This window comes from Peromyscus californicus, unplaced genomic scaffold (assembly GCF_007827085.1).
Source record: "Peromyscus californicus insignis strain IS unplaced genomic scaffold, ASM782708v3 Scaffold_10__1_contigs__length_136768540, whole genome shotgun sequence".
Taxonomy (NCBI): domain Eukaryota; kingdom Metazoa; phylum Chordata; class Mammalia; order Rodentia; family Cricetidae; genus Peromyscus; species Peromyscus californicus.
In genome coordinates this window covers 56,835,215-56,861,473 of record NW_026294391.1, presented here as the reverse complement: position 1 = coordinate 56,861,473, position 26,259 = coordinate 56,835,215, and the positions used below count along the sequence as shown (strand labels likewise).

Here is a 26,259-nt window from a genome sequence, read left to right as displayed (position 1 = left end):
TCAGATACCATGCAATTCCATTTTAGTAAAATTATAAAAAATAAACAAATCTATAGTGACAGAAAACCAATCCTTCTCTCTCTGGTTTTTCGAGACAGGGTTTCTCTGTGTATCAGCTCTGGCTATCCTGGAACTTGCTCTGTAGACCAGGCTGGCCTTGAACTTAAGATCCGCCTGCCTCTGCCTTCTGAGAGCTAGGATTAAAGGTGTGTGCTACCACCACCTGGTTATATTTGGGTCTTGAATTTTAGGAAATTTAAATCTTTAGATTTACTTAATGTGTATGAGTGTTTTGCCTGTATGCATATATATGAACCAGTGGATTCAAACTCTCCATGGAGCTCAGACTTGCCTTGACCTCCTAATTTTCTTGCCTCAGCTTCCCAAATGCTATGAGGTCACGGGTGTCCCACTGTGCCTGGCCAGAAAGCATATTTGGGGATTCTCTGCGCGTTGGTTCCCTTTCTCATTGCTTTGACAAAACAACTGACAAAAGCAGCCTCAGGACCAGCTCCTTGCTTTTCACAGACTAGTGGCACACAGCTCCCCACAGCAGGGAAGGTATGGGGGCAGGCATGTGAGGTGGGTGCTCCCACTGTGCTGGATGTCAGGAGGCACAAAGACAGGAATACTCACACTCAGCTTACCTTCCCCTTTTCATTCAGTCTCGGACCCCAGTCCATGGTATGGCTCGACCCAGCACTTCACCAAACTGTATACTTTAAATACATACCATTCCCGGTAAATCAATCACACCAGAACAAAATAGTAACTGAGCTATGACAAGCAGGGATACAAAGAATGCCCTGCTCTTGTTCTTTGACAACAGTTGAAAGAGATCTTTTAAAATAAGCATTTCAGGCAGAACTTCAAATTCTGTATGTACTTTTAGATCAAAAGCAAGTTATTTGCTATTTCCCCTGTCCCCAGTGCATGTAAGGAAAATGGCAGTTCAAGCTGTTCGTACCTTCATTCGAGCTGCAGTGCCTTCCATCCCACGGCTTTGAGTCTCTTTCCGTTTTTCTGCAACTTCCTTTTGCTTTTGGAGAGCATCCTTAAGACGTTTGTTGGCAGCTGCTGCCTAAATACAAACGGGAGATGGGGATGCTGAAGAACATTTTAATTTGCAGCATCTCAGTAAACAAATTCTAGGTTTGAATTCCTATAGGAACCAGGTTTTCAAATCTCCACGGACATGATAACTGATGACTAGCAGCTACTGCTTCAGTACTTGCAAGAGGGGTACATTTAAAGGAAGTTGTGCAGACTGAAAATGTCTGGGAATGTCATGTATTGCTAGTAGTCTGTTCTATTTTATTTTATTTTTTTAAGAAAAAAAAGCCAAATTAGAATTAAAAAAAGATTTAAACATTGCTGGTCAATATTGACCCCCCCCCCCCCCATTTCCTAAGACACTTTGTGAGCATGTTTAGGTATGACGGTGACAATGCATTCAGCACAGCAGACAGGCTTTTCTTACCTACCTCCTCAGTTTTACGTCTGAGCACAGTAGACTGTTTCTGGAAGTTCCTTTCAAGTTTGAGCAGTTCGTACTGCCTCTTACGATCCTGATAACAAAAAAGTCAGATCTTAATTGATGTTCAGTGAACTAAAATAAAACCTTAAACTAAGAAACCTTCCCAGATGTCCTTTATATTTAAGACTAAGTACAATACTGTGAGTAGCCTTTATCTTCTTCTCTTATCAGAATTAAGAACTGGAAGTACTGGAAACTATGTTTGCATATATAATAAAGATCCTTGTCTTCCTCAGCTTATTGCTCTGTGTTCAAATTCTCCATTTCTCAGACTTACATCAATTATAAAGATTACCATAGAATGTGAGATCGGGAAGAAACCAAAGATCATTCAATGAACAGCCTTGTCCACATAGTTCACTATTGACAGATCTAGATAAAAAGACCAGTACTTCTCAACTTCAGGAGTTGGTCATAAAACCTAGTGGCCAGAAAAAAAAAAGAGAAAGCTACCACAGAGCCAGCCCCCTATAAAATTAAGATAACTCCAGCTAAGGAAGCTTCACAATTTTGAACACATCTAGCTCACCTGAATATATCCTCTCTGCTAAGAGATGAAAAATCAGGACCATGAAACATTATGGGATACCAGCCACTTCAAACAACCACACACGTAGCTGCTTTGATTTCTTGGCCCCTTCCTTATTTTCCTAATCCATTAAGCTTTCCAGTTCTACTTGTTGCTTACCCAATCTGGACAGCCTGGTCAGCCACTTTAGTGATGTCTTTGCCAGCATACATACAAGAACTATCATGAGATGGCTAACACAAATGAACTCAAGGGTGTTTTTGGACTTTTTGTCTCATATTATTTTGTTTTGTCATTTTTTGTCTTACTGTTGTTTTGCTTGTACATTATATTTTCTAATTCTGCGTTTTTAGGAGTTTATTGTGTATTTGTTTCTGTGTATTCTTTTTTGTACTTTCAAAAATTATTCTGGTTGGTTTTGCCTATTTATTTTCAAAGGAGAGAGAAAAGGAAGGCATGTAGTTGGGTGGGTAGGGAGGAGCTAGGAAGAGTTGGGGGAGGAGAAACTGTGATCAGAATATAAAAAATTTATTTTCAATAAAAAAAGAGTTGAATATGATGCTGATTCTAGGAAGCAGGCATTGTGGGACATGAGGTGTGGCTTTGAGTTGGTCTTTTGAAATTATCTGATCCTGAAAATTATAACGGATTAAAGCTGGAATGAAGTTTTGAAATAATCCTGCATCCACAACAAATTAAAAATTTGATTAAAAAAAGAACTATTAGTTTCACCAGTGAGGATTTTAGCTTAGTGGTAGAGTGCTTGTCCACCGTGCACCAAGTCTTGGCAGGGAAAAGAAGAAGACAGCTACTCATTTTGTATAACTCATATAATATGTATACAGTAGGTACTGCACTAGGTTCTGGGACATAGACACGAAGATGATCTGGTTAGTATTCTCACAGAGACTGCAAATGAATATAAACGACACAGAATTATAACAGAGTACAATATAATTGTAGGCCTGTAGTTAGGCCTGTTTTACTAGGCTGTGCGTTAGTATGCGGTCAAGGGAATGAAAGAGCTAGGAGACAAAGCTCCCTGAAGAAGTTAGTGCCGCTAGCTGCCCTTCCTCTTCACTTGCCCTTAGTTCCTCTGCTGTCCTGAAATCTCCTCTGTTTAGTGCAGTGTCCTTTTCTGGTCCCTCCTCTCGACAACAAACTCAGTCTCCTCAGCACTCCCCAAAGCCTACTGCAGCATCCTCCTTCCTCTTCAGCCTGACAGATCTCATGGTTATTTTATCCTATGTGAACTAAAGAGACTGTTTTCGTAGCCTTCTCTTTTTTCTTTCCTTCTACAGGCTGCTCTTGAACTAATTACACTTCTTTTTCTATACATTCCCCATCTCTACAATCATATCATTCCTGTGGTTTCAATTTTCACTTTTCGGCAAGATAATTCCCTAATTATGAACCCCAGCCCATTCTCTCTTCTGAACTCAGTAAATATCATCTCTCTGTCCCTAGTGATTATACTCCTGAAACTAGCACACCACGGCAGACCAGAATTTGCCTCTAAACTTCCCAGCCACTCAAAAGCCTGAAATAACTGTTGATGTTCTCCCTGACTCAATTTTTTTTTTTTTTTTGTAGTTTTTCAAGACAGGGTTTCTCTGTATAACAGTCCTGGCTGTTCTGAATCTCACTATGTAGACCAGGCTGGCCTCAAACTCACAGAGATCTCCTGCCTCTGCCTTCCCAGTGCTGGGATTAAAGGCGTGCGCCACCACCACCTGGCCATTGACTCATCTTTGAAAGGTATATTTTACATTTCTTATCACTATGATAATTCAGTCAACATTAACTGAGTGCATACTGTAATATATAATTACTGTTGTAGTCAACGGGAAAATGGAAGTGAACAAAATAAAGATTCCTGGCAACACAGCATACTCACTGCTGTAAAGTATTAACTTAGTGCTTTACACATAAGCCTTCTTTTGCTTTTAGTGGTTTTATAGAGATAATTAACATATGATGGAATTGAATCACCTAATGTATGAGTCATGGCTTTTGGCATATTCATAGAGCTTATGAAAAATCAACACCACAATTCAAGTGTTGCCACATTTTCATTTCCACAGAAAGAAATTTCAATTCCTTTACCTATCATGCCACAACCCTGTCACTGTAACGACTATTTTCTACCTATAAATCTGCCAATTCTGGACATTTCCTATAATATGTTATTATTGGTGACTAGCACAAATGTTTTCAAGGTTCATCCATGTTGCAGCATATGCCAGTGATCGTAATATTTCACTATATACGTATTTTGTATTTATACATTCACTCACTGATACACTCAGGTTCCCCCCACATTTTTGGCTAATATTGCTCATGTTCCGTGAACATCTGCATACAAGTTTGGACATGGGTATGCCTTTATACCTTCTCAGTAGACAGAACTAAGAGAGGAATCCCTGGGTCATAGAGTACCTCTAAAGTTTCTAGCCTAACCAGCTTCTAGCCAGCGATTTGTCAAAGCAGTCACACCATTTTCCCATCCCACCAGCAAATGTATGTATCTAATTCTGAACTCTTGCCAAAGCTTATCCTTTCTTTCCCTAGTCATTGTCTCAGTGGGTGTGAAATGGTATGCCACTGCGGTTTCCATTTGCATTTTCCTGGTGGCTAATGACACCTAGCACCTTCTGTGAACTTTGCTGCTTTGTTCTCCTTACAACTGGGTTAGGTTTACTGATACTGGATACAAGGTCCTTGGCAGCTCGATGACTTACAAATACTTTCTGCCGCTTTGTCTGCTGACTATTCATGTTCATACTGGTATTTTTTTTTTTTACAGGAGAGCAGCTTTTAAGTTTTTCTAATCTAATTTTTCTTTGACTATGCTTTAGGTATCCCATTAAAAATAAATAAAAAAAACCTTTTGCCTAATCAAAAGTCACAAATATTAACACTTTTGCTTTCTTCTAAGAGATTCTTAAGTTTTAGCCCTTACATATATTTAAATTTTATTGTTTACTTATTTAGGATATGTGTGTGTGTGCACAGTGTGGAGGTCAGAGGGGAACTTGTGGGAGTCAGTTCTCTCCTTCTACCATGTGGGGCCCAGTCAATGAACTCAGGCTTGGTAGCAAGTACTTTTGTTGAATAAGCTATCTCATTGGGTTTGGTTTCATTTTATATACGGTGTGAGGCAGGTTCCAACTTTGATTACCTGGTTGACTTGGCATTGTTTGATCGAAAGACTCTTCTTTGTGTGTATGCAAATGCATTTGAATGAGGATGTGTGCATACATACATGTGCACATGCAGGTGGAAGTGAGAGGTGAGTGAGCCTCTAGTGTTATTTCTTAAGAGCAATCTATCTTGTTTTTTGAGACACACTCTCCCTGGGACCTATGGCTCATAGAACAGTCCAGGCTGGTTGGGTGTTGAGCATCTCCCCACTGAAAAGACTATTCTTTCTTCAATGAATTGTCTTGGTACCATTGCTGAAAATCAACTGTGTCACCAGGTCTAGTGACACATGCTTGTAATTCCACAACTACTCAGGGGCTGGGACAAGGCAAGTTATAGCCTAGTCGGTGTAACTCAGTGAGATTGGAGTTGAAAAAAGAAAAAGAAATATATTAAAAAGAAGACATGGAGTAGGGAGAGGGGCGTCTGGGAGGAATTAAATGTGGGTAAGGGTAAATAAGATCAAAATATATTGTAGTTGTGTATGGAACCACCAAAGATTAAATCTTAAAAACTAGAAACTAAAAAATAAAATAAAATAAAATCAGGGCCGAGGATGTAGTTCAAGGGTAGAATGTTTGCTTAACCCCTGATGTTGGCCCTCCAATAATACAACTGATTATAAGCGCATGGTTTGGGGATTTTCAATTCTAACTCACTGATAATTGTTACAGCCCTTTCTTTTTGATTGCTCTTACATGTCCATCTGAATTTTAGGACTAGCTCGTGAATTGCTGTGAGAACGTCAGATGGGTTTTGTTTTCTAGGACTAGGGACAAAACCCAGGGTCTCATACATGCTAGGCAAGCATTTTATCACTGAAATTTTGACTAAGATTGTATTGAATCTACAAAAAAAAAATCTGAGGAATAGTCTATCTTTAGAATATCAAATCTTTCCAGCCATGAATATGAACTATCTTTTCTTTTATTTGGTTCTTTAATTTAATGTTTTATAGTCTTCAGCGTGAAATTGGAAATTTCTTTTGCTAATTGTTCTTAAGTATTTGTATTGAGGCTATTCCAAATTGAATGGTTTTCCCTATTTTATATGTATAGAAATACAACTTTTCTGCTTTAAATTTTTATTTATTTTATGTGCACATGTGTTTACTTGTGTAAATTTATGTGCACTATGTGTATGCATGAGCCTGATAAGGCAAGAAGAGGGCATTGGGTTTCTCGGAACTGGAGTTATAGGCAGTTGTAAGTTGTTATGTGGTTACTGGGAACTGAACCCAGGTCCTCTGCAGGAGCAATAAGTACTCACCACTGAACCACCTCTCCAACCCCACAACTTATTTTCTTATACTGACTATGTATCCTCCAACCCTGCTGAACTGATATACTAGCAGAAATATTTTGGTGCACCCTCTAGAATTTTCTGTATATTTGATCATGTTATCTGCAAACAATTTTAACAGGATATAACCAATGGGAGAATGTTTAATAGAATTGATGAGAGCAGGCAATCCTTGTTCCTGATCTAAGGGAATTTTTTTTATTATTAAGTATAGTCTAATGTTGGCAGTGTTTTTTTTTTCATACACAACTTTATCGGATTCAGGAAGTCATCTTTTAACCTTGTTTTTTTTTTTAAATCAAAGTATGCTAGGTTTTGTCAGAAGCTTTTTTCTGTGGACATGTATGTGTGTTGAAGATTAAATTCTGTGTGTGTGTGTGTGTGTGTGTGTGTGTGTGTGTGTGTGTGTGTGTGTGTGTGTTGAGGACTGAAGGCAGGCAGGTTCTCTGTTTAGCAGATGGTCTAGTTAGGTCAGCACCTGCTGCTAAGCCCAGAGACCTGAGTTTGATTCCTGAGACTCACATGGAGAGAGAATCAACTACAACAACTTGTCCTCTGATCTCTACATGTATACCACGGCACATGTACGCCCATACACATACACATATATGAGATAAATAAATGTTAAAAAATAGTGGCTGGTCCATTTTACATTCCACCACTAATGTGTGAGGATCCTGATTTCATCAAATTACCATCGACTTTGCTATTTTCTGTTTTTTTTTTTTTGTTATTGTTGTTTTTGAGACAGGGTTTCTCTGTAACAGTCCTGGCTGTCCTAGAACTAGATCTGTAAACCAAGTTGACCTTGAACTCACAGAGATCCACCTGCCTCTGCCTCCCAAGTGCTGGAATTAAAGGCGTGCGCCACCACCGCCCGGCTCTATTTTCTGTTTTAATTGCAGCTTTTCCAGTGGATATGAAGTGATATTGCACTGTGGTTTCCATGTGTGCCCTAGTAAACAGCTCAATTGTCTTGAGAACTGTATTCTTGTTTTCTATTATATACCATGCTCTTTCTTCTCACATTTTGCCCAAGTAGCAGACATATAGTTTTGCTTGGTTTTGAACTGCCCATTGTTAAGCCTAAACTAAACTAAACCAAACCCTTTGAAAACCTTTCTGAAAAGTGCTATATTAAAAATCTTGCTGGGCGATGAGATGGCTCAGCAGGAAAAGGTGTTTGCCACCAAGCCTGAGGCTCTGAGGTTTGATCCCTTAAATCCATATGGTAGGAGGAGGAGAAAATGATTTCACACAAGCTGTGCTCTGACCTCCCAACTCTGGCTGTTGGTGTCCTCCTCCCTCTGTGCAATAAAATAAATATAATTTCTTAAGATTTTGCTAAATCAAGTGTTTTTTTCTAATTCCTTGAGCTATATATTGCCATGAGTAATCATCAGTAGTATATTTTCCCTGGTGACACTTTGGTTTCTTTAGAATTTTCCTCTGCCAAATCTTTCCGGTATTTAGGATCAGAAGCATCTGGAACTTGCTGAATCGCCTGTAAGATCATTCTGCTTATAGCACAGTATCACTGGAGGTAAGCAGAAAGTGTCCCTATATACGAGCTGTCCCATAGCAACCTCAAATGCTACTGACATGGTTCAATGTATACCTTTTGCCTTCTGTATTATTATGTCTCATACATTTTGGTCCTGTTTTTCCTTCATTGCTTGTTTTTGCTGAAGTGATTATTTTTCTTGTGTGTTGTTCTTTTTAAGATTATTTTATTTATCACTGCGTGGAGGGATGGGGTGTACCATGGCACATGTGTGGAGGCCAGAGGACAGTCTGCAGAGACAGCTTTCTCCTTCCACCTTCTGTGTTTCTGGGGCCACTCAGGTTGTGGGGTTTGGCAGCAAACACCTTTACTTGCTGAACCATCTCACTGGCCTCTTTTTGTATTATTTTTAAATCCTCCAATTATTTATTCCTTGTATTCAAGAAATCCATGCTTACATTGCAACTCCCTGTACAAACAATTCAAGGATAGAGCTCATTTATTCCTCAGCTTTCAACTTCTCATAGTACCTCGTCCACAGTGCCTTGCATATGGTAGACACTCAATAGAAACCTGTTCAATTCAGAAATGTCACACTTCTGGAGACAGCAGAGATACGAAAAGAACCTTTTTTTCCCCACTGAATGACATTAGGGTAATAACTAAGGTTATTATTGTGTTATTTGCTTTTCTTTAGAACACAAACCAAAGCCATTAACCTAAACTTGAGGTATATACACAATACATATTCAACTTTAAGGAAAATACTTTCTATAATATTACATGAAAAGAATCTTTAGTATTACTAGCTTGGAGAAGGGCTCATTAGGTAGGCCTTTGAGAAGCTTTAATTAACTTACCCGTTCTTTTAACTGGATTACTTCTTTGTCTTTTTGTTGCTTCCAATGTCTAAACTTCTCAGCATCCTCTTTCATTTGACGCATTAACTGTACACGCTGGTTTTTCATCATCTGTAAAAAACAAAACAAAACTAAACTAACCTAAACCAAACCAGTGTGTTAGTCATGTGTTCTTTTTTCTAGGCTGATGTCCAGATGGATAGAATAACCGTAAAGAAGAGAAGAAGGCCAGAGCTAAGCTGAGAAGGTCAACAACAAAAGCTGATTAGGCTTGCTACCTCTTATTAGACTTAAACATTATTTCCAAGTATTGATCATACAAATGGAGACTCAAAAAGTAAGAGAAACTTTCCAAAAAGCTAAATCCAGTCTTATATTTACTTTAGATAAGTAGAATTTCAAGGAATATTTTCTCTTTTTTTAAAATTTATTTTTATTTTGTGTATGTGTGTGTGTCTGTGAATGTTAGTGAGGTGTTAGATCCCCTGGAGTTAGAGTTCCAGGTGGTTGTGAGCCACCTGATGTGGGTGTTGGGAACTGAATTTGGATTGTCTGGAAGAGCAGCAAGGGCTCTTAATCACCGAGTTATCCTGAAGAAAGTAAGGAAGATATTTGTTTTGTTTTTTTTTTTGTTTTGTTTTTTTTAAGATAGCATCTCACCAGGCAACTCTGACTGGCCTGAAAATTGCTATGTAGATCAGGTTGACCTTGAACTCAGAAAAATCCACCTGTCTTTGCATCTGGAGAGCTGGGATTAAAGGTGGCACCAAGGAATTAATTCTCAGATCAGGGACAAATTCACTTATCAACTATTAATATTCTGAAGATTTCAGTGCAAATGAGCTGTAATCACTTTGCTGGTGTTATAAGCTGAACACTCAGTAACTGAAAATATCCTCTAGATGTCTGACATCTTGCTACTACTTTACAAAATTGTGCCACGAGATCATGGAAGATGACCAGAACATCACCACTAAATATTTACATATTTTAATCTTTTGGACTAACATTAAAATTTCTGTATCCAAAAAAGAAGTCAAAGGTCAAAGCAAAGTTTTGTAATTCGGGTTCCAGTGACTAGCACAATGTCCTAGAATGCCACACTTGTGGCTACTTTTACATCTGAAATGATTGCCCTGTTTCCCACTGTCTCACCTGGAATCACTTCAGCATGATTCTAAATGGAACACCTAGGCTGGCCGTGCCAATCTCAACAAGGATGAGAGCGTATTACCTGTATCTCCTGGTTCAGCTTGGAGACAGTATGCTCAGTGGACTCCTTCAGCTTCAGAAGTTTGGACTGTTCATGTAGTTTCTTTTTCAAATCAGCTAATTGACCCTCTAGCTCTTGGAGACGTTTGCGACGGCGCTCACTCAACCTAAACACAGTTGTAATAGGAGTGAAATGGCTTATTTTAAAATATGTAACAAAGGACTCCTAAGTTTACAACTTTAGATATAGTCTTCTTTAAAATAATGAATACAACCCATCCAATAGAAACTCTCACTAATGAGAGCTTCAATTCAGAATAAAGCAATACATTTTTGAGTATACAAAAATGAACTGCTTCAAATATACTCTCCCACCACTAGTGTCCAAAGGAAGGAAGTCACCTAGTTTTAGCTGTAAGGACTAATCCTGATGATTATTATATAAGTTGGAGACAGAAAGTAAGCATTTAACATAACTCTAAAGAACATAACATAACATTTCAAGAGGAAATGAAAATAATCGTAAGGAAGAGCAAACGAGGCTCTGTCTAAGGAACAGTCTAAGGGAAAGGAAGGGATTCTGATTGCCTGTCTTCGCTTTATTCCTAACTAAGAACTGGATGGTTACACTGATTTTTAATTATTACCTTGGGCGTTAATTTTATTCACAAGCAAGGGCACCAAAATTGTCGAGGAGGTCCTAAGATTTTTTTCAAGTGCCAGCTTACATTTAAGTTTTTATAAATCCTTCCTTGATCACACCAGCCTGAATCAATAGCTCCAGCTTGTGAACGCTAATACTGCTTTTTCTTAACAAAGTAACTCATAGTCACTCTAAAGGCTGATGGGCACTAGTTGTTTGTTGTGTTATAGCATTCTTTTATTGCCATCCTGAGATGTTATTTGATTGGGACGGGGGCGATGACTGAGGAGTTAACTGAATATGCTGCTCTTGCAGATGAGCCAAATTCAGTTTACAGCACACACACTGGGTGGTTCACAACCATCTGTAAGTCCATTGTCAGGGATCTTGTAACATTTTCTGTCCTCGATGGGCACCTGTACTGATGTGCACATACTACCACCCAATAATCAAATATAAGAAAGGAAAGAAGTCTCAATTATTTAATTTTTCTTCTGTCTAGGTTTCTTTTCCCTACCTACTATGTTGAAATCATTTGGGGGCATTGGATGGGTCTTCTACTTCTCTATTCTCTCAAAATCACCTTATTCATGGCAGGGACTTGCATTTATTGACTTTATTCTTACTTGGCTTGGTTGGCATCCTTCTTTGCTGTTTGAAGTTCAAGAACCAAGTCTTCCTTTTCCTTCTGTAGACTGAGAACTTCCAATTCTAGATTTTTAATGTTATCCTAGAAACATTTCAGGTCAGAGAGAAAGAAAAGATTATATAGACTAGGAAGACAATTGATTCAACATTCTGTCTCCAGGAACCATAAATTATTTGTTGAGACAGGGTCTCATTATATAGCTCTAGCTGGCCTGGAACTTGCAAACTGGTCTCAGTTTCGCAGAGCTCATCCTGCGTCTGCCTCCTGAGTGTTTGGATTAAAGTTGTATACTCCTTGCCTGGCCCGTGAACGACTTGTATTATTTTTTCTTCCCTCCCTCCCATTCCTTTCTGTCTTTCATCTCCTTTGAAACAAACAGGTTCTTATTCTACAGGCCAGTTTGGATTCTTTGCTGTCCTCATACCTTCCCTTCCCCAGTGCTAAGGTTACAGGGATTCCACACATCTGGCTTTATGAATTAAATTTTACTACTTCAATTCCACACTATAAATATTTCTTTTTGATTTAATGGAGAATAAAGTTATGTGGTAGCAAAAAAAAAAAATTACTTGTGAAGTTCAAAGGCCCGGATCTGAATCTTAACTATAACATAAAGCATATCATAGAAAACCCCATGATGGAAGTACCATCGAGGCCATAAAACTCAGCACACAGACAGCACCCCCTGCCAAAACTAAAACAAAGACCTAAACCATCAAAGTCCATAGTTCGGGGAATGTCTCTAAATGTACCAACCTTGCTTTTTGGCTTCTATAGTTCTGCTTCTGGCTAACTGTTCTTGTTAACTGAAGTATGCCAACTCAGAACATGGTTTTTATGCATAAATGCTCACCCTGAGAAAGGCTCAGTGCTACACTGGGATCCTGAACACCCAGTGTGTTCTCTGGCAAGCTAATAAAGATTTTTCTATTGGCTTAAACCCATGTCTGACCAGTCTTCTCTGGTGTATACCCCACAATGCTTTTTACCATGGCAGGAAAACATTGTTTAGAAATGAAACACTTGGACTGGACTAGTGAGATGGTTCACTAGGTAAGAGCACTTGCTATGAAAGTCATGGAAAGATGAAAAGAGAAAATCTGCTCTACAAAGTAGTCTTCTGATCTCTGCATATGTGTAGTGAGTGTGTGCACGCAAGCATACACTTTTTTTTTAAATTGGAAAACTGTCATTATTTCTTAGAAAGAGAGTTGATGATTTACATGTGATTCAAAGGTATTATTTTTATTAAGAGTCTATTTCTTTTTATATTTGGTTCCTAGGGGAAAAGACTAGATACATTACTATATCTATAGCTATACCTCATTATTTATACTTCCTTATAGAGTAGAAACTCCCCTGGAGGAATTTGTTTTCCATGTTTTTGGGTAGTATAAGAGAGAATTACTAGTAATCTTTTATTGATCCTGGAAAGTCAAAACACATTTGACCTGAAAAGGGCTGCACTGTATGCCTTGCCATAGACAATTGAACTACATCTTTAACCTTCCTCCTGTAACTCCACTAAAATGATGCAGAAAGTTGTATAAATTAACAAGCATGCAGAGTAGGGAGTATTCAAGACATAGCGACAGAGTCTGGGAAGAGCAAAAGAGCAACTGACTTCCAGAACGGAAACAGTTAAACTAGGATTCCTTCAGGCTGGACGCCAACAAGCAGCAAGCGGGTTGCATCACGGAAACAGAGAGGAGTAGAGACTTCCTTTGGGAGGGACTGAAACTTTCAGGCTGCACTGCCAGCCCAGACACAGCTAAAAGGATACATGAGGAACCACGATGCTGACATGCACTAAAGAGAACCGCATGACGGGAGACTGCTACTAACCCCCCCCTCCACTCCCTCACACAGCTACAAGCAGAGGGAAGGAGATTTCTGTGGGAACCTGACCAACTCAGGACTTCTGACTGGCTTTTAGTTCCTCGCTCGTCTGTTTGTATGGCTAGCCAAAGATCAGCAGAAATTTGAGGAGAGTTCTTAAGTGAAGAAGGCAAGACTAAAACTTACAAAAGTAAGGAAATGTGGAGGAAAGAGAGGCTAGGCGGGGAGAATAAAATGTTGATAAATTTTAATTCCTAATCTTAGATAGATACTACATCCATTAAAAAAAGGTTTCTATAAACAAGAACGATTCAGAGCTTCAATAAGAGATCTTAGAAAACAGTAGGCAAATAAAAACATTTACCAGAAGGGGAAGGAAATCTAGAGAGCAGAATAAAATGACAAGGACAAGGACACAGAAAACAGGAGGGAAGGGGGAAGAAGAGCAGAGTGAAATCTCAGAGGTCTGATACCTGACTAAGGGGGGTTGAAGAAAGAAAATGTGGTGAAGTAACAGTATCCAGGAAAAGAAGACACACTTTGGGGAGTGAAAGGACCCATGCAGCACCAAGCACAATCAATGAGGAGTGAGCTATAGCAAGCTTATCACTGTAAGATTAAGTGATACTTGGGGACAAAAAAAAAAAATCCTGAGTTTCCAGAGGGAAAAACTCAAAATCACATGTACTTCTCTCTCTTTTTTTTTTGGTTTTTTTGTTTGTTTGTTTTTTGGTTTTTCGAGACAGGGTTTCTCTGTGTAGCTTTGCGCCTTTCCTGGAACTCACTTGGTAGCCCAGGCTGGCCTCAAACTCAGAGATCCGCCTGCCTCTGCCTCCCGAGTGCTGGGATTAAAGGTGTGCGCCACCATCACCCGGCATATGTACTTCTTAATAGCAACATTGGAAACAGAAGACAAAGGAGCAACACTTTCGAAATTCTAAACATAAACAACATACATAGAATTCTAAACCCAGCCAAGTGAACACATATAAGAATGAAAAGATCAACTTTTCAGAGATATAAAGATTCATAACATTTTCCTTTCATGTATCTTTCCTGGGTGGAGCTGTATTTGACAGTAACAGAAAGGTACACCAAGTGAAATGAATTCCCATGACTATAACCCTAAGTTGATGACTAGGCAGTTAGACTAGGAAAGCAAAGTAGGACATATCAACTAAAGGTCTGCTTATTAATTAGCAAGAGCCACTTAGACATATCATGAGGAAAACATTTAGCCATTTACCCAGTTATGTATTTAAATAATTCATACTACAACTTGGATCATCTACTAAGAAATGTGCCTATCTCAGAAACCACACACATTTATTAGTAGGGACTACATTTATGGTAACATTATCAAACTATTACATGCTCATGGTGTACAATGAAACATTATATTAAATGAAACAAAATTATAGATTCCCTGTAATGAAAGTATTCTTAGGAAAAGCCAGCAATAGAATAGAATTTCAGGCACACTATGCACATCATCTTGTCTTCTCATTACCCAAAGTGGTGGCTTTTCTTCTTTCCATAAGTTAGACATGACCAACTGCTGACTGAGAAAACACTTTACCTGGTACTGGAACTGGATGGGCCGTAGTTGGCTATCATTCTGAGTCATCTTCTTAGCTAGGGCCTCTTTCAATGCAAGTTCTTTATTCAACTCAATCAACTCCTTGGACATCTGAGCTTGACGTAGAGCATGTTGAGTGCTGAAAACATCAGAAGACCTGCTGGTATTGGGACTGGTTTCCACTTGCTGGAAAAGACAATGATTTTGTGATAGCTATTCTTGGTTGTTAATTTGATTACATCTGGAATTAACTAAAACCTAAAAATGTCTGGGCACATCTGTGAGGGATTTTTTGAAGTGAAAGACCCACCTCTAATCTGGGACACACCTTTTGCTGGAAGCCTATATAAAGGATATCGAGGAGGAAAACTTGCTCTGTTTGCCTACTTTCTCCTGCACTCACTAACAAATCCATTCCTTCAATGGCATTAGAGCCTATTCCTTCAGAAATCTGGCATATACTGAAGACCAGTTGAGACATCTAGCCTTCTGGATTCCAACTACTGAATTCTTGGGCTTTCTGCACACTGGCAGCCACTGTTGGATTAGCTGGATCATAGCCTGTAAGTCATTCTAATAAATGCCATGTCTCTGTCTCTCTGTCTGTCTCTCTGTCTCTCTCTCCATTCTATAAGTTCTATTACTGTAGAGAACCCTAATACAGATTTGTAAGAGAAACAAGAAGCTGGAGTTCCTTAGATACTACTTCACTCCCCACAGCCATTTTTCCATCAGCAATACCTGTGTTCTTTCACTGTTGTGACTTATTATATAACATCAGCTGGAAACACTTGGAATTAACTATGGAGCTTATTCCCTTGCTCATATAACACTCTGTAATATAGATAAGTTTTCTTGCTCCTCTCTATACTGATCTGACAAACAAGCCATACTTCTTTCATTTCATCTCAAGAGGCTCCTAAAGAAGAGAAGACATTGGACATGGCACTTTGGAAATGGAAAAAGAGTCATTTATTCTGACACAGCTAACTTTTATTACCTAATTTATCTCCTATCTTGCTTCATTCAGAATAAGAAAACTACTAATAGGTACTTGTTTCAAGGGTAAAAGGCTTCCTCGAGAAAACCACTGACCAAACTTACATTTTTCACTTTAATGTATAACCTTAGTCAAAGTCAATAACAGATACCTTATCTATTGTTGTGATCCGAACACTCAAAACATTTTCCTTTCTTTGTTTTATCCCATGGTCATCCCATCCATAGAAAGGCATATTCAGAAAACATTCTCCTCCAGTGCTTTTTTTGACACTGTCACAATTTGTTCCTTTCCTTGTTTTAACTTATTGGGTAACTGAAACAGAATACTAGGACCTAATAGAAAATAAGCCAGATTGAAAATGAAACATGATGTCCCCTGAGAAGTTCTGCTGCTCATTACTAGTTAGATTATTAGAAACAGAGCTTATCCTTGTTTGAGGTATTATGAAACAGATTTACTCTAAAGAGCATTCTATGAAGAAGGATAATAATTACAGGTCCTCTTCCAGAGTCAAATGATCAATTATAGGAAGCTATAGGAGGCAGCAGTGAGTGCTCCAGGTTCCACACGAATGAGTCAATTACTCACAGCGTCTGCTTCCACTGCAGCATCAATGGTTGCAGTCATGCAAGCAACAGCTTCATCCTGTAGCAAAAAAACGTCTTGATTTAGGAAAAACAAGTGAAGTCAAATTTACAAAAGATTTTGATACTGGCTGATTTTTTAAAATGATATTTTTAAAGTATATGCAGGGTTCATTTATGGTACTGGACTGATTTTGTGGTCACAGAGAACCTAACAGCTATGTGTTTCCATTTCCCACCTCTCAGGGACCTTTCTTTTTTCTAAAGGGTAATTGTGTAGTCTTTGGGGGAAAAAATAAGATCATGTGATAAGAGAGCAAAGATCACTGAGCCAGTGAAACATTTAACCATTCTAACAAGTCAAAATTTAACCCATTTTATAGACAGTTACACTTTATTTTTATGCTTCCACCACCGAGTCCCTATTAATGTACAAGCTAGCCACTCCTTGTGGACATACCCTCAAAAAACAAACATAAAATAATGGTAGTGCATCAGGAAAGTGGACAGAATGAAGAGCTGGTTTGGGCTTCTATTTTATAGCCACTCAGGATGGCAAGGTCTAACTGCACAAGGAAATTAATGTCCTAGATTGAGTATGCCAGGAAAAAAGTGTACTCATAGTCACCCAAATGTCCTGTGGGCTCCGTTACTTGCATCATCTGAAGGTGCTGTCTGTAGTTACTAGGAGTAAAAGAATAAGCACCTCAGGAGGTTAAGTTCCCTCGTAGAGAATGGCTAATTCTCTTTGTGGGCACTGGAACAAACACCCAGAAAGGTAACTGAAAACTACTTATTAGGAAGAATTTGTTTATGGACGATCATATGAGCAGTTCTGTTCTCATCACTGAAAGTTACACTTTACTTGGCACTGTAACACATACATTACTGCTTCTGCCTCAGTGACTCTGAAGCCTTACGAAGAATGTTTGGTTCTCAGGAAGTCATATGGTGAAGGAGTGCATACGTGAATTGTTGGCTGCGAAGGATTAGTTCAGGGTTAGAACATGCAGTGTCTGTATCAGCCATGGGAAACAACACAGAGGTGCAATGTTAGTACCTTAAAGGTCAGGAGATGGGCCTTTAGCGAGAGTTGTTTGTAAAGCACTTCCCTCACATTCCTAACCAATGAGGATCAAAGAGAACTCAAAGGCAGCTCCAGTGTTTCCACATTCTTTCTCATCCTAATGTACACTGTTGGCAAGACTCCAAGTGTAGGGCACACTAAGTCCTTTAAAAACAGAACACCAATCAAGGATGGCTTAATGCTTACCCGTTCTCTCCTGTGTTCAGATCTATCTATCACGGATTGTAAGAGTTTATAACGCTGTCTTCTTTGGGGGCTCCTTTTCGTTTGTTTTTTGGAACAGCCACTTGCAATGTAGCTCAGGCAGGCCTGGGATGCAAATTCCCTGTCCTCCTGCCCCCATGTCCCAGGTTCTGGGATTATAGCAGTCGCCAACATAGCCAGCCTAAAGACTTTTCCTGGCACCATTAAGAGGATTAGGATCAAACTAGATGGCTTTAGACCCAGTGAAATTTCACAACGCTAACATTTCAGCTCATGGCTATGGTGATATCTTTTGTACAATCATTGAATGATTCTGTTGTCACAATTCTAAATGTATAAATATGTAACAATAGGATTTGTTTCGGTCTAACAAGTCCTTTTCTCCTCTTCTTCACTCAATCTAAGGATGCGACTTAACAGCGTCTTTTAAGCAAGAGGTATGATTAGCTCAAGGTGACAGGGGAGCTAAGGCAGGGTACTTTGTTTACATTAAACAGCGGAGCATTCCAAAATAAAGTATGTGTTTGGAAAAGACATGCAAGATACGTTTTATGGACTCTGTCTTGGAGGTGGGGATATAAACAAAATAGTACTTGATTCTGCAGGAATTGAAACGACTGCCTGAATTTCCTCATAGGCTACTGCAACAACAAAGTTTGCTAGAATTAGATTTTAAGGGTACAGCTTGTACCTAAAACACCAGGAAGAAAGTCCAGGAACAATGGTTGCCTTCATAACTGAAAATGGGGTGTTCACCTGTCACTTAAAATAAAAATAGTTTTAATTCAGAATGAAGGGCACATGAACTTACATCTGAAACACTTTGCTTTCACTGTTTCGAGTCTTAATAAAAGTCACGGGGATACATTGTTGTATATTTAAAAAAATATGTAACTAGGAGGTCTGCAGACAATAGAGAAGGATAAAAGGGTTGACTCTGCTTAACTATGATGGTGGAGGGAAGCCAAGAACTTTATCAGCTTGTGGCAATCTGTAGCACTTGCCTATGTGTGTGCCAAGTGCATTTTAGTGGCAGACAGCAATTCTACAGAGTTCTTCTGAGCCAGTCACCACTAAGAGAACTGCCTACAGGCAGAGCAGGCAGCCGATATACTGCCAGGTCTTCAGTGAGGATGGTTTACTGCAGTAAGTTCATTCCATGGGCTTGCTTCATCTTTCACGCGGTTCAGATCTCAGAAATGAGAAGTATGAAACCTTCTAAAGTCAATGTGGCCACCAACACTGCTGCCCCGAGCCCTTACTCTCAGAGGCTGTAAATTTTGGCTCTAGTAGACTTCTGCAACCTATATTTTCATAACTCTGAGGTAATTCACAAGGTTTTCTTACATAGGATGTTTCAGATATATTTAAGCAGAATTAGAAGTGGTAGCATTTATCTCTGTGCTAGCCATTCTCCAACAAGTATGGAAAAATCTTCCCATTTTCTAATTTGCAATTACTCTTAACTTTTGGAAGTATTTCTTTTGCCTCAAGAAATGTTTATATGCTAATGTAAAAAAGGTTAAGACAGATGTTGGAAGGTTCCCAGTGTCCTTTCTCTTCAGTCCTTGCCTCTCCCAATCCTTTGTGGTCATTTCTGCCAGTGATCATAAATCACAAAGTTTGAGTAAAGTTATTATTATTATTATTATATTATTATTATTATTATTATTGGTTTTTTGAGACAGGGTTTCTCTGTGTAGCTTTGTGCCTTTCCTGGAACTCGCTTTGTAGACCAGGCTGGCCTCAAACTCACAGAGATCTGCCTGCCTCTGCCTCTCGAGTGCTGGGATTAAAGGTGTGCGCCACCACCGCCCGGCCAGAGTAAAGCTATTTTAAAGATTTATTTTTATTTTATGTGAGTGTTTGCCCGTATATTATATATGTGTACCATGGCATTCCTGGTGCCAGCAGAAGCTATCAGATCCCCTAAAACTGGGAACCAAACCTGGGTCCTTTGCAAGAGCAATGAGCACTCTTAAATGGTGGCCATCTCTCTAGCTCCTGAATAAAAAGAAATTTGTATTCTCACTATGTAGGCTTGGGTGGCTTGGAACTTGATATGTAGACCAGGTTGGTCCTGAACTCATTGAGATCCAGTTACCTCTGCCTTCCAAGTGCTGGGATTAACTCAATAAATTACTTTTCTTTGCTGTGGGATGTTCTGTATGGCAAATGTGTTGCTGATTGGTCAATAAATAAAATAAATAAAACACTGATTGGCCATTGGCTAGGCAGGAAGTGTAGGCAACACTGCCAGCTGCCACGATGACAAACAGCATGTGAAGATGCCGGTAAGCCACGAGCCACGTGGCAAGGTATAGATTAATGGAAATGGATTAATTTAAGCTGTAAGAAAAGTTAGCAAGAAGCCTGCCACGGCCATACAGTTTGTAACCAATATAAGTCTCTGTGTTTACTTGATCGGGTTTGAGCGGCTGTGGGACCGGCAGGTGCGAGAGATTTGTCCTGACTGTGGGCCAGGTGGAAAAACTCTAGCTACATTTCTTTTCTTTGTGAAATTATTGTAAAATTATACCATTTCTCACTTCCCTTTCTTCCCTCCAAACCCTCCCATATATTCTCCTTTCTTTCTTTCTTTCTTTCTTTCTTTCTTTCTTTCTTTCTTTTCTTTCTTTCTTTCTTTCCTCCCTCCCTCCCTCCCTCCCTCCCCCCCCCTCTTTCAAATTCAGTCTCCTTTTTCATTGATTATTTACATGCATATATATGTATACACATATATATTCCTATATATAGCCTGCTCTTTCGTGGGATATTTGTACACTGTGTAAAGATGTGTTGCTGTGATTGGTGTAAAGCTGAATGGTCAATAGCTAGGCAGGACAGGATAGGAGGGATCTCCGGAGACAGAAAGGAAGAAGAGAAGGAATGTAGGCATGCAGCAGATGCCAGGGAGACACTGAAGAGGTTGAACATATAGTAATTGAGTCACATGGCAGAACGTAGATTAATAAAAACAGGTTAATTGAAGCTCTAAGAGCTAGTGGGACAAACCTAAGCTAAAGGCCAAGCTTTCATAATTAATCAGAAGTCTCTGTGTCGTTATTTGTGTGCTGGTGGTCCCGACAAGAAAGTACTATTACACTTCTCACTCTGCATCTTACTTGTATATAGGTTTTCAAGGCTAATCATTTGGTATTGGATAACCAATTGGTGTACTTTTCTCATGGCAAGACTATTTCTCTCACTCCAGCATTCCTTGGTTGCTTATGTTTCTTTGTATAGGGTTGAGGCCTCCTAGCTTTCTTCACCCTCCATCAAGGAAACTTCTCTTTTCAACAGACACAGATCATTACAGAAAATCATGACCAATCAAAATGCAAAGTTGTGGAGTCCAATCTCAATGGCTTCATTTACAAAACAACTCCTGTATGTGAGGCTCAGGGAACACTGTGGAAGAGGCCAGGGAAAGCTTGTAAGAGCCAGAAGATTGTGGAGTTTGCTCTAAGACTGTGTCTGCTACGAATGGAAGAAGCTACACCCACAAAGTCTCAGTAAAGTTAAAAAGAATCAGACAACTTCCGGAAAGGGATTGTATCAACATGTTCCCAAGGAAGGGACATGAAAACTGGAATAACCAAGAGTTTCACAGCAATTAACAAAAACTGCTACCTGAACCAAAATACAAAGATACCACACACACACACCTTTTTTCTTTTCATCCTATAAAGCTTCAATCTTTGGGAAATTATGTGGTGTTTGAGTCCTCCCCACAAGTGCATAAGCTGAACTACTGTCTTGAACCTCAACCTAAGTCACTTCCAATGAGCTCTTTCTGATAGGAATACACTCAGTAAGGTTACATAATTAGTAAGTGGCAGAGTATGGCTGACTCTGGAGCCCAAGTTCTCTATTACTGTGCTCTGTTTCTCAGGTAAGTAAACTACAGTTTTGATCATAACTTTTCTATAGCATCTCTCATTCTAAAACATGGTCTAATGGTTTTAGGTAAGTTTACTTATTTTAGAACTGACGACCATAACCAAATAATAGTGTATTTTTTTCATTTACTCTTTAAATCTCTTGGATGATTTTGTCATAACATACTGAAAACTCTAGAAAAAAAATGAACTAGCAAGACCAGACATGGGAAATTCATTGTTCTAGGAGAATATAAACCTCTTCCCAAGAGGGAGGAATTCCCATCAAGTAGTTATAAATACATTTATGCTACAGAATAATTGAAGAATGGAAATAGAAAAAACCCTAAACATAGCCTCTTAAAACAGGGCCTCCCTCTATAAAACACATCTATAATAAGAGTACAGGCGGTGGTGGCGCACGCCTTTAATCCCAGCACTCGGGAGGCAGAGCCAGGTGGATCTCTGTGATTTCGAGGCCAGCCTGGTCTACAGAGTGAGATCCAGGACAGGCACCAAAACTACACAGAGAAACCCTGTCTCAAAAAACCAAAACAAACAAACAAACAAAAAAGAGTGGTTCTTTTGTTTGTTTTCTGAAAGAGTATTGTTATATAGCCTAGATGAGCCTTAAAGTTGTGATGTTCCTGCCTCTGCTGAGAGAGAGAGACAGAGAAAATGAATCATGTCTTAATCTCATATCTACTGTGATGACAAGATTATAGGTCTACACTGCCATAGTATTATTTGTGTGTGTGTGTGTGTGTGTGTATGTGTATGTCTGTGTGTGTGTGTGTGTGTGTGTGTACCTATGAGTGTTTTAATGTAATGATCTTAATGTTCAGATCATATTCAATGTTTCATAATGACCGCCTTCAAACAGTTCAGTTTAACTATTTCAGCAGAAGTTCACAGAATTAGCAAATCCTACTGGCGTGCGCCACCACAACCGGCTAGTTCACAGAATTAGAAATATGTATATGCCTCAAGAAATGAACGAAACTGATAGGCCTATTACAGTGCACCTACTTGGCTTAGAGACAGCTGAGTAATCACTTGTTGTAGGTTGCAAATTATCTCTATGTTTTCTTTTAATTCCTGGTCTTCCAACGTCTCCACTAGCTTTTGAAGATCCACTTTACAGCTAAAAAATCAAGCAAATGAACACAAGGGTTAATCATACCACAAAGGCCAGATTACACATGAAGATGGTTTAAGTTGCTAACAAATATCTCCTTGGAAACTTACGCTGCATGCTGCCTGAGTTCTTCTAGCTTGGCATTCATTTTCTCATTTGCTTGCTCTGTCTGCAACAAAGACCCGGGAGATCATTAGTGGTAGTATCTGACAGCTTCACCTAATTATGTTCTCTCCTCATCACTGAGGATGAAAACCTAGGTAGAGGCTGTCTCTTTTCCTATAATAGAGGAATTTGTGGGCTTTGGTTATATAGTAGGAAATGGTCTTCTTTTAGCATTCATGAAAATTAGCCCTAAGTTAACATGAACTATGGGGTAGAGTGTGAAGCCTTGATTCCAGAAAGAACTTTGCAACTTGAAGAAAAGCAATACTTCCTGGCATATTACACCCTGCTGTTTCAACCGCCTCCTACACTGTACTTAGAATTTTCAATGTATTTTATTTTTATGCATATGAGTATTTTGCCTGCATGTATGTGTGTACATCATGTGTGTGCAGTGCTTGGAGAGGCCTGAAGAGAGCCTTGCTGGGATTGGAGTTACAGAAAGTTGTGAACCACCAGGACCTCTGCAAGAGCAACAAGTACTCTTAACTGCTGCGCCAACTCTCTGGCCCCAGAATTTAGAGAAGCAGTTCTCAATCTGTGGGTTGCAACTCTTTTGAGGGTTGAATGACCCATTCACAGAGGTTGCATATCACACATCCTGTATATCAGATATTTACATTACAATTTATAACAGCAGCAAAATTATATTAAAGGGTTGCAACATTAGGAAGGTTGAGAACTACTGACTCAGAGTATTGAAAACATAAAATAACCTCACATCAATTTGAGCTGAGATTTTAAAAATAATTATATTGTCTGATACGGTAGACTATTTTTAACAAGAAGAAGAAAGAAAAAAGGTAAGGTGCAAGAATAATGTTAGTGAAAAACTAAATGACAGAAAGCATCTATGTTTTAGGAAGAATGATTATTTCAATCACAGAATTCGTGAGGACCTGGATGCTGCAACAGATTTGGGAGAGACAGTCCTGACAGGATATAAAACAATAGGCTTATCAGGGAGCCCCTGTAACAACCTTATAAAGGTCACACAGGTATGTGACTAGAATAACAAGCATCATCTACTGTGCAGCCATGCTCACATACATACAAAGGCATAAAATGTAGCACTGGAATAGGAAATAAAATTCTCTTAATCTCATGTGCACCTTTTGCTAGTCGAGGACAATACAGTGGCCACAGGATTTGGCCATTTCTAAAGAAAATTCTCAGGATCTTCCTTCTCCTTAACTAGAAAACAGTCAAGCATGAAGTGTTTACATTACAGAGGTGCAGTTACATTTTGGTAGAAACTGTTTCACTTCTGGCAATAGCTGTACAATCTAGGATTTGAGTTGTACTTAGGCTCGTAGGAACACTGTAGTGACAGAGCTTGCATGCACTGATCTAAGAGGTTGTAATCAGACAGACAAGTAGGATTTCAAAGTGGTGTAATCAGTCACGTAGCAAACCACTTATTTGGAAATTAACCATATGGAAAATTAATTCAAATGATTTCCCCAGCTGTTATATTTCACCATGGCAGCTGTTAGGATGGGATATGAAATGTGAGAGCATTAAGGGAAGGGAGTGAGAATTTGGAGTTTCATGAAGGAACAGTTACTTGACATATATGGAATATTCCTTTACTACAATTCTTAGGACCAGAAAGTGCTTCAGATTTCAAATGGTTTTCAGATTTGGGAATATTTGCATACATGATGAGCTGTCTCAAGGATAAGACCCAAGCCTCAACATGAACTTCATTATGTCTCTATCCCACACATTTTTATAAACATAGTCTGAAGGTGTCCACATGTCTAAACTCACAATGTAGCTAGCTGTCTATGTGATCCTAAGTGCTGGGAGGACACCAGCACACCTAGTTTCCGAGCGCTAGAAAGCAAAGCCAGGGCTTTCTGCTGCCAGCCAAGCACTGGACCAACTGAGTCATTGTTTCCTTGCTCCAGTTTTAGATAGTATTTTCAGTACAAGTTCGTCAACTTCTTGGTCATTGGGACCTATCACACGAGGTAAGATGGAGAACTTTCCATGATGGTGTGACATCATGTCAATGCTAGAAGAGTTCAATTTCGAAGCACTTCTGATTTCAGATTAGGGATGCTCAAGCTGCACTGTGGATAAAAACTGGGCAGGATTTAAGGTAACACAGGGATTTGCTTCTTTCCTTTGGGGCATTTTACGACAAATCTATTTTAAAAATGGGATCAGTGTAGATTAATTGTGGTGATATGTAAGTATTCATTGCACTATGCTGTATAAAATGGCTTTTACAATAAGAACCATCTTAAATATTTTATAGACTGAAGCTAATAAACGTTTGAAGTGTTGGGGCCTCACCAAAATGATCCTCTCTAACATCTGGGCTGTCTGACCGGCCGCCTCGCTCAGACCACGACTTAATTTTTCATTCTCTTCCACCAGAGACTGATTCTTCTCCATCAGGGACTGGAGATTTTCTGATGGTTCCACACTAAAACAAAGAAAGCAAAATTTTAGAAAAATACATTTGGTGGCCTGATTGGGGGTAAAATTACATTACAAAAGGTCAAGGAAAGTGCCCAAGCCCTATTTATCCTCCCAGTCATGTAGTAGATGAAGAAAAACACACAAGTACTTAATAGTTTGGAAGAAGTAACAATTCAGAACCAGATAAGACTGTAATAAGCATAACTAACTTTTTTTTTTATTTGTTTTTTGAGACAGGGTTTCTCTGTGTAGCCCTGGCTGTCCTGGAACTCGTTTTGCAGACCAGGCCGGCTTTGAACTCAGAGAGATCTGCCTGCCTCTATCTCCTGAGTGCTGGCATTAAAGGGGTGCGCCACCACCGCCTGGCTTCAGGATTAACTTTTGTCATGGCTCATAGTTTAGGATGTTTCCATTTGTGTCATGTAGTTTAAAAAGGAAGGGCTAACTATCTAAAATACACATTCTCCCATTCTCCCCACCCTTGACCCCTCATTAACAATTAAAGGGGCTGTGGAGATGACTCGGTGTATAAAATGCTTTTCTGCAAGCATGAGGACCCAAGGCATAGCTGAAAGGGGCTGTGATTCTAGTGCTGGGAGGAGAGACAGGCAGACTCTGGGTCTCAATGGTAGCCAGTCTAGCCAGTCAATGAATTCCAGGTTCAGTGAGAAACCCTGTCACAAAAACAAGGTTGCAAGGGGCTGGAGAGATGGCTCAGTGGTTAAGTGAGCTTGCTGCTTTTGCAGAGGACCACAGTTTAGATTCCAGAATCTACACCAAGTGACTCACAACCAACTACCTGTAACTCCAGTTCCAGGGAAACCAATTCCCTCCTCTGGTGTCCAGGGCACTAGCACTCACATGCACAAACACATACACACAATTACACATAATAAAATGAAGCTG

General features: G+C 39.3%; 1 protein-coding gene across 2 annotated transcripts in view; it reads right to left on the bottom strand.

Moving 5' to 3' along the window:
• Kif4a (kinesin family member 4A) overlaps positions 1 to 26,259 on the bottom strand; it is a 122,397-nt gene that overhangs the window by 23,850 nt on the left and 72,288 nt on the right. For both annotated transcript variants that reach the window (XM_052733481.1, XM_052733491.1), the window contains 10 exons: positions 25,225 to 25,357; positions 22,866 to 22,924; positions 22,647 to 22,761; positions 16,450 to 16,506; positions 14,859 to 15,044; positions 11,418 to 11,521; positions 10,171 to 10,315; positions 8,937 to 9,047; positions 1,485 to 1,568; positions 968 to 1,081 (listed from right to left, as the gene is read on the bottom strand). In XM_052733481.1, the coding sequence (XP_052589441.1) occupies positions 968 to 1,081; positions 1,485 to 1,568; positions 8,937 to 9,047; positions 10,171 to 10,315; positions 11,418 to 11,521; positions 14,859 to 15,044; positions 16,450 to 16,506; positions 22,647 to 22,761; positions 22,866 to 22,924; positions 25,225 to 25,357 (1,108 nt within the window). The remainder of the gene's footprint in view (positions 1 to 967; positions 1,082 to 1,484; positions 1,569 to 8,936; positions 9,048 to 10,170; positions 10,316 to 11,417; positions 11,522 to 14,858; positions 15,045 to 16,449; positions 16,507 to 22,646; positions 22,762 to 22,865; positions 22,925 to 25,224; positions 25,358 to 26,259) is intronic.